The sequence below is a fragment of the Microtus ochrogaster genome, chromosome 1 (genome assembly GCF_000317375.1).
Source record: "Microtus ochrogaster isolate Prairie Vole_2 chromosome 1, MicOch1.0, whole genome shotgun sequence".
Classification (NCBI taxonomy): domain Eukaryota; kingdom Metazoa; phylum Chordata; class Mammalia; order Rodentia; family Cricetidae; genus Microtus; species Microtus ochrogaster.
Window position 1 is genome coordinate 43,876,713 of NC_022009.1, and position 9,992 is coordinate 43,886,704.

General features: G+C 46.4%; 1 protein-coding gene across 2 annotated transcripts in view; it reads left to right on the top strand.

The window, feature by feature from the left end:
* Eml1 (echinoderm microtubule associated protein like 1) overlaps window positions 1-9,992 on the top strand; it is a 106,573-nt gene that overhangs the window by 79,637 nt on the left and 16,944 nt on the right. For both annotated transcript variants that reach the window (XM_026781032.1, XM_005343535.2), the window contains 5 exons: window positions 268-378; window positions 1,263-1,358; window positions 2,617-2,751; window positions 3,289-3,388; window positions 4,568-4,722. In XM_026781032.1, the coding sequence (XP_026636833.1) occupies window positions 268-378; window positions 1,263-1,358; window positions 2,617-2,751; window positions 3,289-3,388; window positions 4,568-4,722 (597 nt within the window). The remainder of the gene's footprint in view (window positions 1-267; window positions 379-1,262; window positions 1,359-2,616; window positions 2,752-3,288; window positions 3,389-4,567; window positions 4,723-9,992) is intronic.

Consider the following 9,992-nt stretch of genomic DNA (forward strand, 5'->3'; position numbering starts at 1 on the left):
GGGGGCGTCAGTTACTCTGGTACGGTTGCCAGAGGCTGGCTTAGTCAAATTTAAAGCTTGGTAGCCTTCTCCTGACGCCTCAGCTGCGCACACAACCCAGCGCCTCCTTCAGCCAGGGGGAATACTTCAGTTCCCAGGTGCACTCCTCAAACGTAGAAAAAGACTTTTTGTTTGACAAAGTTGAAGTCACTGCCAAAATAATTTTAGGGTTCCAAGATAAAGAAATTAACTGATAATCACAAACGATGACTGTATCATTTCCAACAGCAACTGCCACCACACGTGCGCATCTGGGATTCTGTGACACTGAACACTCTGCATGTCATTGGCATAGGCTTCTTTGACCGGGCTGTCACCTGCATTGCGTTCTCAAAATCTGTAAGTATGAAAGTATACAGGGCGTGTTTCTAAGCAAGCATCTTTATCCGCATGGCTTCTAGCCTTTCTCGAGGCATGCTGGTCCAGCAGACCCGTACTTGATGTACTTCAGTTTGGAGGCTTGTATTCACATCCATCGTCCACACACATCAAACACTCCTGTTTGTTTAGCCCCCTCGTGCTTTGCCCTGCATTTAATCCTACAGCAGCCATGTGTCTAGCCAGGAAAGCAGGCCTCAGAGACAGTGAGTGTGCCGTCTTCATCGAGGATATAATGGACCCTTTCTGTGTGTTGGGGGTGGTGTGTGTGCAGCTGTACATGGTGGGGGCAAGCGTGCAGACGTGTGCATGCAGGGGTCAGAAGTCAGCCTCACCTGGTGTTCCTCACTTGCTGCCCACCTTGTTTTTGAGGCAGCGTCTCTCACGGAGACCGGGGGCTCTCTGGTTCAGCCAGGGTGGCTAGCAGCAAGCTCTAAGGATCCACCTGCCTCTGCCTCCCCCAATGTTGCCATTACAAGTGCACATGCCATCACAACCCAGCTTTGGGTACTGGGGATCAAACTTGGCTCCTCGTGTTTGTGCAGTTAGCTTTTACCTTCCGATCCCATTACCCATCTCAGCAACGAACTCTATTAAAAGTAAAATTAATAGCTGGGTTGTGGTGGCACACGCCTTTAATCCCAGCACTGGGGAGGCAGAGATAGGCAGATCTCTGTTGAATTTGAAGTCTACAGAGTGAGTTCCAGAACAGGCTCCAAAGCTACACAGAGAAACCCTGTCTTGAAAAAAAAAAGCAAAAAACAAAATAAGTTGATTTTTAAAAATCATGTTTGTCCCACTTAATTCTCACATGCCGTCTCCCTGTGTATACTGTTTCTTGGCAGAATGGAGGAAGTCATCTCTGTGCTGTGGACGACTCCAACGACCACGTGCTATCGGTGTGGGATTGGCAGAAAGAAGAGAGACTGGCGGATGTAAAGGTCTCGCTCAAGCCATTCATTGCAGCTAAGCCATGTCCCGCAGGGCACTGCCTGCACAGCCAGCAGGCTCCATGACCGCCCCGCCCACCCTCGGGGACAGTCCTTTCCTTCAGCTCTCTTTGCTTCTGTCTCTCTTCTCTCATGAGGCCCCGCTGCAGATCCACCAGGGCATGTCCTGTCTTCCAGGGTCTATAGATTTTTTTTCATACTTATTTCCTAGTGAGAACCCTAATTTCAATTCATTCAGCCACTGTTTGCTCACTTTCATTCATTCAACAAGCCTGGGTGCCCAGTGTGTGCCGGGCTGCCCCTGTGAGGTGGATGAGGACTGGGGTTTGCTCAGTCCCTGCCAGGCTCTAGGGCTACAGGAGAGAAGGGTGCCAGCACCCCGGAAGTCAGGACTCTAATCAACTGCCCAGAATGTTGAGTTGACCTTTCTGTAGCTCTCAAGTTTTTCTTTTGTCAAGAGCACCCCTCGACTCCTATTTTTACAGAACAGACTTCTCATTTCTCCTCTTGGCATCTGTGCCTCAGCTAACCTAACCCTAGAGAAAACATCATTCAGCCCTCCTTGGACAGCGGTAGGCTTGCTCAGGCTGCCTCAGTACCTTATGGGAAGTTGCTCTCAGACACCGTTAGCTACCGAGCTCCCTGCCTTGTGTCTGGGGTGCAGACCTGTATTCTAACCAGATGTGTGTCCAGACCTGACCTTCCCTGTCGTCCACTGTTGCAGCAGGGATGTGTGGTGTTTGTCCTGTGTGCCAGGTTAGGAGCAGCCAGGGGCACTGGATCATGCCCATAGAACTGAACAATTACATAGAAGCAACAGTCAGGGCCAGACACCGTGGACCGGGACGCCTGTCCTGGAAGTTTGAGTAGGGTTGAGAGGGGCTGATGTGGCTGTCGGAGAGCCACCTTAGGAGACCCCAAACTGAGGAACTCCTGGGGAATCATGGCAGCCATAGTGAGCCAGGATAAGGCAGCCATAGGCTGTGTGGAGTCCTGGGTCCTCCCTAGAGATCCCAATCACTGAGTAGAGGGAAGGGGTGGTACATCTGTATGTCACCACCCAAGGGGACATACCCCTGCTCAGCCTTCCCAGCACTCCCTGGGGCTCCCAGCCATAGGGCAGAAGACAAAGGGGGAAAGAGGCACCAGCCAGAATAGCCATGCGAAGTGAAGTCAGTGGGGCTTGAGAGGCCCAGTACCCTGCTCGAGGCTGGTGGTGTTTGATTCTCTGTGTTCTTTTTTCTTAAAGTGTTCGAATGAAGCGGTCTTTGCTGCGGATTTCCACCCCACAGACACCAACATCATAGTCACCTGTGGGAAGTCACATCTGTACTTTTGGACCCTAGAAGGAAACTCCCTTAACAAGAAGCAAGGGTTGTTTGAGGTAAACTGTACTTTTTCTCTCAGTTTTCCTGCGTGACACGTGAGAAGGACTGGGTGGGTGTTAAGGGAGCATCGAGAAAGTTCCTTAGTGTTTGTTTTAGTGACAGATATGAATGTAGAGAAAGCTATGCTCCCTTGGTGTTCCCCAGTCTGCTGAGAAATCTTCCGTGGCTTGAGAAGCTCCCTGGTTATAAAATGGGAAGAGAAGTCAGGACCTCCAGATGGGGCAGCTAGCTCCAGTGAGCCTGAGACAAACACCTGTTCCCAGGGACCAGCACCCTGGCTTTGCTAATGGTGTTGGGGACTGTCTGTGCTCTGTCCCCCATCCCTCATGCCCCCCTTACTGCCACCGTGCTTGAACTGTCTGCAGCTTTAGGATTCCACAGACATTTAGGGTTGCCAGAAACTCCTTTCTCTTAGAGCAATAATCTGGCTGGCACCATCCAGCTGGGCTTGATGGGGTCCTAGCTTTATTAGCACAAATAAAAGGATGTCTTCAGTAAATGATATGTCTGTGCATGCTTGCTATATTCCACAGAAACAAGAGAAGCCAAAGTTTGTCCTTTGCGTGACATTTTCCGAAAATGGGGACACCATTACTGGAGATTCAAGTGGCAACATCTTGGTGTGGGGAAAAGGTAACAAGCAGTTCTCCTAAAGCCATTGGATGGTTCAGTGATGCTGTAACTAAGGCATTGGAGTTGATGTTCATAGAAAGGAGCTGTTGTTGTGACATACAGGATGACCACTAAGTTCCAAGTTATATAGGTGTGTTTGTGTGTGTGGTTTTAGTGAAACTATAAAGTTAGGATGGAAGAAAACTGGGGAACACTAAGAGTTGTTGGCTTTGCATATACTGTTGTAAAAGACTTTTTAAGGTCAGGATACTGTGTGGAGTTAATCACGTTGCTGAGAGAGCTAACAGCAAATATAACCCAGACGTTATTAACAGCTACAGAGCTGTGACCTATGTGGGTAACTTTTCTGATCCACAGAGCACCTGACAGACATTGCTGGAGTGCTGTAGACAGCAATATAAGCGAGACACTTGTGCACAGGTCAGATCTGAATCCCTGCAGTTAGAGAAAGGAGAGCATCACTTACAGTTAGAGAAGGGAGAAGAGGTGCCAGCTAAGGCCAATGAGAATTCACAAGCGTTTTCTAGATTCAGGAAGACACCCCCCACTTCTTCCAGGGTCTCAGAGTTGGGCCTGGAAATGAAGGGGAAGATATGCCTCTCAATATAATTTCAAAATGGCAAGGTGATTTTTTTTTTTTTTTTTTGGTTTTTTGAGACAGGGTTTCTCTGTGGTTTTGGAGCCTATCCTGGAACTAGCTCTTGTAGACCAGGCTGGTCTCGAACTCACAGAGATCTGCCTGCCTCTGCCTCCCGAGTGCTGGGATTAAAGACGTGTGCCACCACCGCCCGGCGAAGGTGATTTTTTTTTTTTGGTATCTACTGTAGACAGTGCTCTTTTGACCCTTAGAACAGCCCTGCAGGGTAAGCCGTAACCCCATTCTACAAGTGCGCTTGAAGGAAACAGCCCACTAGGGAGAAACGAGAGAACACATGCAGAGGCCATGTTCCTGGCCACACAGCTCCCACTGCACTTGTGCTTTCCTCAGTTACAGGCTATCCGGTTCACGCATGCTGGACTCCGAGAAGGTCAAAACTCTGAGTCGTTGCTAGGAATGTATTAACATAACGCCATAACCTATCATAAGACCTTTAAAACAAACTGAAATGGACTAGCAATGGCCAGAGGCTAGCCTTTTGATACGCTCTTCATTAACGGTGCTTTTCCTGGTGTGTTTAGGTACAAATCGGATAAGCTATGCAGTTCAAGGGGCCCACGAGGGTGGCATTTTTGCACTTTGTATGTTGAGAGACGGCACGCTGGTGTCAGGAGGAGGGAAAGACCGGAAGCTCATTTCCTGGAACGGAAACTATCAAAAACTTCACAAGACGGAGGTAAACCCCAGTGTGGACCCTGGACCTGTTCACCTAATGCATCTGCTTATGGTTTGGAATCTTCAACTCAGTGCTTTGAAAAAATAAATTAGATGAATTTTATGGGGGGGACAATCTTAGGAAAATTATAGAGGCAGTTTATGTACACATAAAACTTCTGGCTACTCAATGCTTCCTGTTTTGAACATTGTTTTAATAGAAACAATCTTCATTTTCCAAGGGACCCTTTCTCTTTTTTCCAGTCCCCATATGCTGCTTGCATCTAGCATCACTGTGAACCAGGTACATTGGCGCCTGATTTGTCCACGGCTCTCAGCTGAGGGCCCGCACACTTTCCCACATTTCCGGTCCTTTGCAGTTCATTTCACCACCTAAGAACCAGAAAGCAGACTGTCTTCCCATGGGAGCCAAAGCAAGACCCCTGGCATCCTCAGCCCTGCTGAGGTTTCTCCCTCTAGTTCAGGTTAGGAGCAGGCAGGCTGCAAAATTGGTATCAGTGTGAAGGGCAGCACTCCATCCCTAGCATGCGAAGGCTTGTCGATTTCTCCAGCTTCTGAGTCACACTCGCCATGTCTGTGGCACTGTTTGGGGTAGTCTGAAGTTGTGGTTCATGGTTACTTGGTAGAGAAAGGCTTTCATTAACAGTCCCTTCCCTTGTAGCGCGAATTCTAATTGGTCTTAATAATAAAAACCTGGAGTCAGATATTAGGGGGTGAAAGCTGAAAGGTCAGAGAAACAGAACAGCCACCACTAGTTCTTACTGCTACAAACTCCTCAGACGGAATAGGGTATTCTGTCTCTACAAAACCTCAGACTGAATCCTGAGCTCCTGTTTCCTTCTGCCTTATATTCCTTTCTCCATCCAACCATATCACTTCTCATCTCCACCTGCCTAGTGCTGGGATTAAATGTGTGATCCACCGCTTGGCTCCATTTCTCTTTTATACTGATTCAATCTTGTGTAGCCCAGGGTGGCCTTGAACTTGTCCATCTGCCTCTGTCTCCCTGAGTGCTGAGATTAGAGGTGTGTGCCACCACCGCCTGGCCCTGGCCTTTATGACTAAGTAGCGTGGCTAGCTCAACACTCTTATCTTCAGGCAGGCTTCATTTGCTACAGCACAAACAAAATATCACCACATTCCCTTTCTGTGATTATTTGATAGTATACCTTTATTTATATATTTTTATCTGAAAGAGTGTGTGTGATGTGTGTGTGTGTGTGTATATATGTGTGTGTGTGTGTGTGTGTGTGTGCATATGTGAATGCACGCCCATGCACATAATTGTTGAAGCCAAACGATGTCAGGTGTGTGCTCTATAACTCTCCGCCTTAAGTCCTTGAGACAGGGTCTCTCAGTGGAGCCAGGTTGGCAGCCAGCAAGCCCCAGCCATCCTCCTGCCTCCACCTGTACCCAGTGCTGGAGCCATAGGTGTGCACAGCTGTGCCTGACTTTTTATACATAGGTGCTGGAGATCTGCATTCAGGGTTCTAGCTTGTGTCTTTTTCCCAGCTGGTATCTCCAGATGCTCATGAAGGACTTGACCTTGGTGGGTTTTTTTTTTATATATATATATACAGAGTCTTGCTACATAGTCTAGGATAGGATAACCTTAAGCTCATGTGTAGCATAGGCTAGCCTCAAACTCAGGGATATTCTTGTTTCAGCCTTCTGAGTTTGGATATATATGTCAAAACATCATGGAATACTTTAAAGATGTATAGTTTTTATTTGCCATGTATATTGTCAGGGCTGTCCGACCTGTTCACACGTACCTGAAAAGGGGAGTGAGGATGGAGGAAAGAAATAGACAAGAGACAGAAGATAGAGTCGGGAGGGCTTCCAGTGAACACTGTAACAGCCATATTTATTTCTCATAGCCCCTATATACCCCTAGCAAAAGGGGGGAGCAAAAGACTTCCTTGCTGTTTGCATCCGCACAAATGGTCTCGCTGTTCCTTGGGAAGGGTCTCCCCAGACTGAAAGACACTCGCAGAGGGTCTTTCACTTACCCTGATACAAGGAACAAGCAAGCTTAATTACTTCCTTACACTCAAAAATAACCTCGTAACCACACCCTAAGTCAAACATCACATCTGGCCTTTGAGGAGCAAAGCGCCCAGTGGCCACACCTTTGTCCAAACATCCTGTTATTTGTTCTTGTGAAACAAGAAAGGGTTTGAACTCTCTGACCTTTTGTCAAGATGGAACAAAGTCAAAACTGTGGTCTCTCACAGTACATCTCAGTAAGACTCAACACTCCAAATGCAGAGGCAAACTTCTGTGAGTTTGAGGCCAACCTGATGATCTTCATAGAGAGTTCCAGGACAGCCAGGACTATGTAGAAAGACCCTGCCTCAAAACATACAACAACAAAACAAAACAAAAAGGAGGTGGAGAAATGAAGAGGACTGGACAGATGGCTCAGAGGTTAAGAGCACTTACTACTCTTGCAGAGGACCCAGGTTAAATTCTCGATACCTGCGTGGCCACTCACAACCATCGGTAGCTCTAGTCTGAGAGAATCGAGAGAATCTGGCATCCTCTTTTGGCTTCCGTGGGCACTACACACATGTGGTACACATGCATACAGGCAGACAAACATTCATATATATAATAAACTAAGTAAATCTTTGAATGAAAGGAAAGAAAGAATATGTGAATAGGTATATTATTATGTGAGAAAGCATTTTGTAAATAACAAATGAGGTGAGACTGTGTGTTGTCAACTGGCAAGTTACTCATTATGTTATAATGCCTTTGCCTCCCATGCTGGGATTAAAGGTATGCACCACCACACCCAACTACTCTATTTTTTTTTAAAAGGACTGTATCCTTTTTCTTTTCTCTTCCAAGCCTACATATATTTTTAAAAACATTAAACTATTTAGAGGTTGTTTTTTTTTTTAAATCTGAATCTGTCTTTACTATATCTCTTTCTTTTTCTGAGCACATGAGTCTTTAATCTGCTAAGCAATATGGCTAGGGTTAAAGCTGTGGCTTTGGTGGCTGGCTCTACTTTATTCCTTAGCTTTTCGAGAATCTAGCTTCATGGCAGGGGTACTGGCAGTAGCCATATTTTTTGCCACAACTCTGTAGAGTTTCTAGGTTCATGCTATTATTACTAAGAAGCCTGATGCTGGCTGCACAGAAACAGCATTTAAGTGTTTGGTGGCAGAGGCTGTTAAAGGAGCTGCAAGGTTTTTGCTGCTATTGCTGAGTCAGGAGGTCCTTCTTAAAGGAGCCATACCTCTGCTTGCTGCCAGCAAACAGAGCCTACCAGAGAAAAGATGGTTAGAGCTTAACTCTGTTCTTGTCTGTCTAGAATCCTTTTTTCTTAAAGCTTTCTCAGGCTTTATGTGGAAATTCTTGCCAAATGTTTGGTTGCTGTTTGTAGAAGTTTCTGTCCTGCCTGGTCCTACAGCTATTTAGTCCCATTGAAACACACAGAGGCTTATTTTAATTATAAACTGTTTGGTCTATTAGCTCAGGCTTATTATTAACTAGCTCTTACAACTTAAAATAACATATAATTCTTGTCTGTGTTTAGCCATGTGGCTTGGTACCTTTCCTCAGTACAGCATTCTTATCTTGCTTCCTCTGCATCTGGCTGATGACTGCATCTGTATCTATTCTCTTCCCAAAATTCTCTTAGTCTGATTGCCCTGCCTAAACTTCCTGCCTGACTATTGGCAAATCAGCATTTCATCAAACCAATACAAGTGACAAATCTTTACAGTGTACAAGAGCATTTCCCACAACAACTAATTCATTTGGAGATTTGCTAAGATCTAAGAACACATCTTTGGACAGGCTTGCTCAACTTATCACTGCAAGGAAATTTAGAAGTGTAATGGTTTAAGTAAAATGCTGCAGGTCCCCAAGTGGAGGCAGTGGGCAGCGGGCCATGAGACCACAGGGCGGGTCCCCGAGCTGCAGCAGGCAGTGGGCAACGGGTCCCAAGATCAAGGCAGGCCACGAAGACAGCCAGGTCCCAGGCAGGAAGTTGTATAGATGATGAGAGACAGAGACAGATAGGCACACCATGCAGAGTGAGGTTGGTTATTTATTTAGTGGGTTATGGAAGGGAAGGAGAGAAGAGCAGAGAGAAAGGCAGAGAGAGAGACAGAGTCAGAGACAGAGGGGGAAGGGGAGAAGTGGGGAGAAGGGAGAGACAGAAGCTGAGAGAGAGAAAGAGAGGGGGGGAAGGGACTCAGGCTGGATGCTGAAGATCAGGGGGAGGGACAAGACAGACCATTACAAGAAGACCTGGGTAAGTCATCTAGTTTAATTCCTGTTCCTTAGTTGAGCAGTGCCCTAAAGTTTTACAGAACTCTGAGTCCTGGGATCAGACTGAGACCTGTGGGAACAGGGTCACCACATTATTCTGAGAAGCTCTGTGCTTGTCTGTCTTACTGAACGGTTGGGTGTGGTTCCATCTTCAATGTTACTCTGTCAGTGTTCACCATTAAAGAACCATGCTTGACAGTCACCAGCATGTTCTAGACTCCAAGTCTTCTGGACAAAGGAGTTTAGATATGCCTAAATAATCTTGAGCAACCCAGTTTGTGAAGACCAGTTCTGCACAGACGTCACTATGTGTCTGAGTTAGACACTGCCTTTCTAGGTCTTTCCTTCAAATTCTTTGTTTCAGGTTCTTCATTGGGGGTTGCTTTCCTTGACATTGGTTTTTCTGTTCCTGCTTTCTTTCCCTTCGATCGTCACTGTGCCTCAGTGTAGATAAGTTACCACCATCTTCTGGCATTTGAAGTTCTTGCTCACACTCATGCTGTCCCATCTCAGAGGACAGTAAAGCTGAGGCACCAGGACAAGACATCACACATGCTGAGTTTAATTCGATAGCACCAGCACCAAAAATAAAAGCATGAGTTGTTTGTAGTAAGATTCAATCAGCATTTGAGGGGATGTGCCGTGCATTGCTAGTCATGGACATTCTGGGCATTCTTATTTTAAACTGTAAAGAAGGTACCGGAACCAATTCTGGCATCTCAGAAGACATCTCTCACCACACAGCTCTTCCACTTCACAGAATGTCATCCCTTCCCTTCTTTATAACTTTTCTTTAAAAAAAAAAAAGCTTTAGATTTGAATTGTGTGTGTGTGTGTGTGTGTGTGTGTGTGTGTGTGTGAATGGGGAGGCTAGGTGTCAACTTTTGGTGCCATTCCTCAAGAGCCATCCACTTTATTCTTTGAGACAGCATCTCACCGAGCTGTGGCGCTTGCCCACTCATCTGGGATTTATCCACTTCT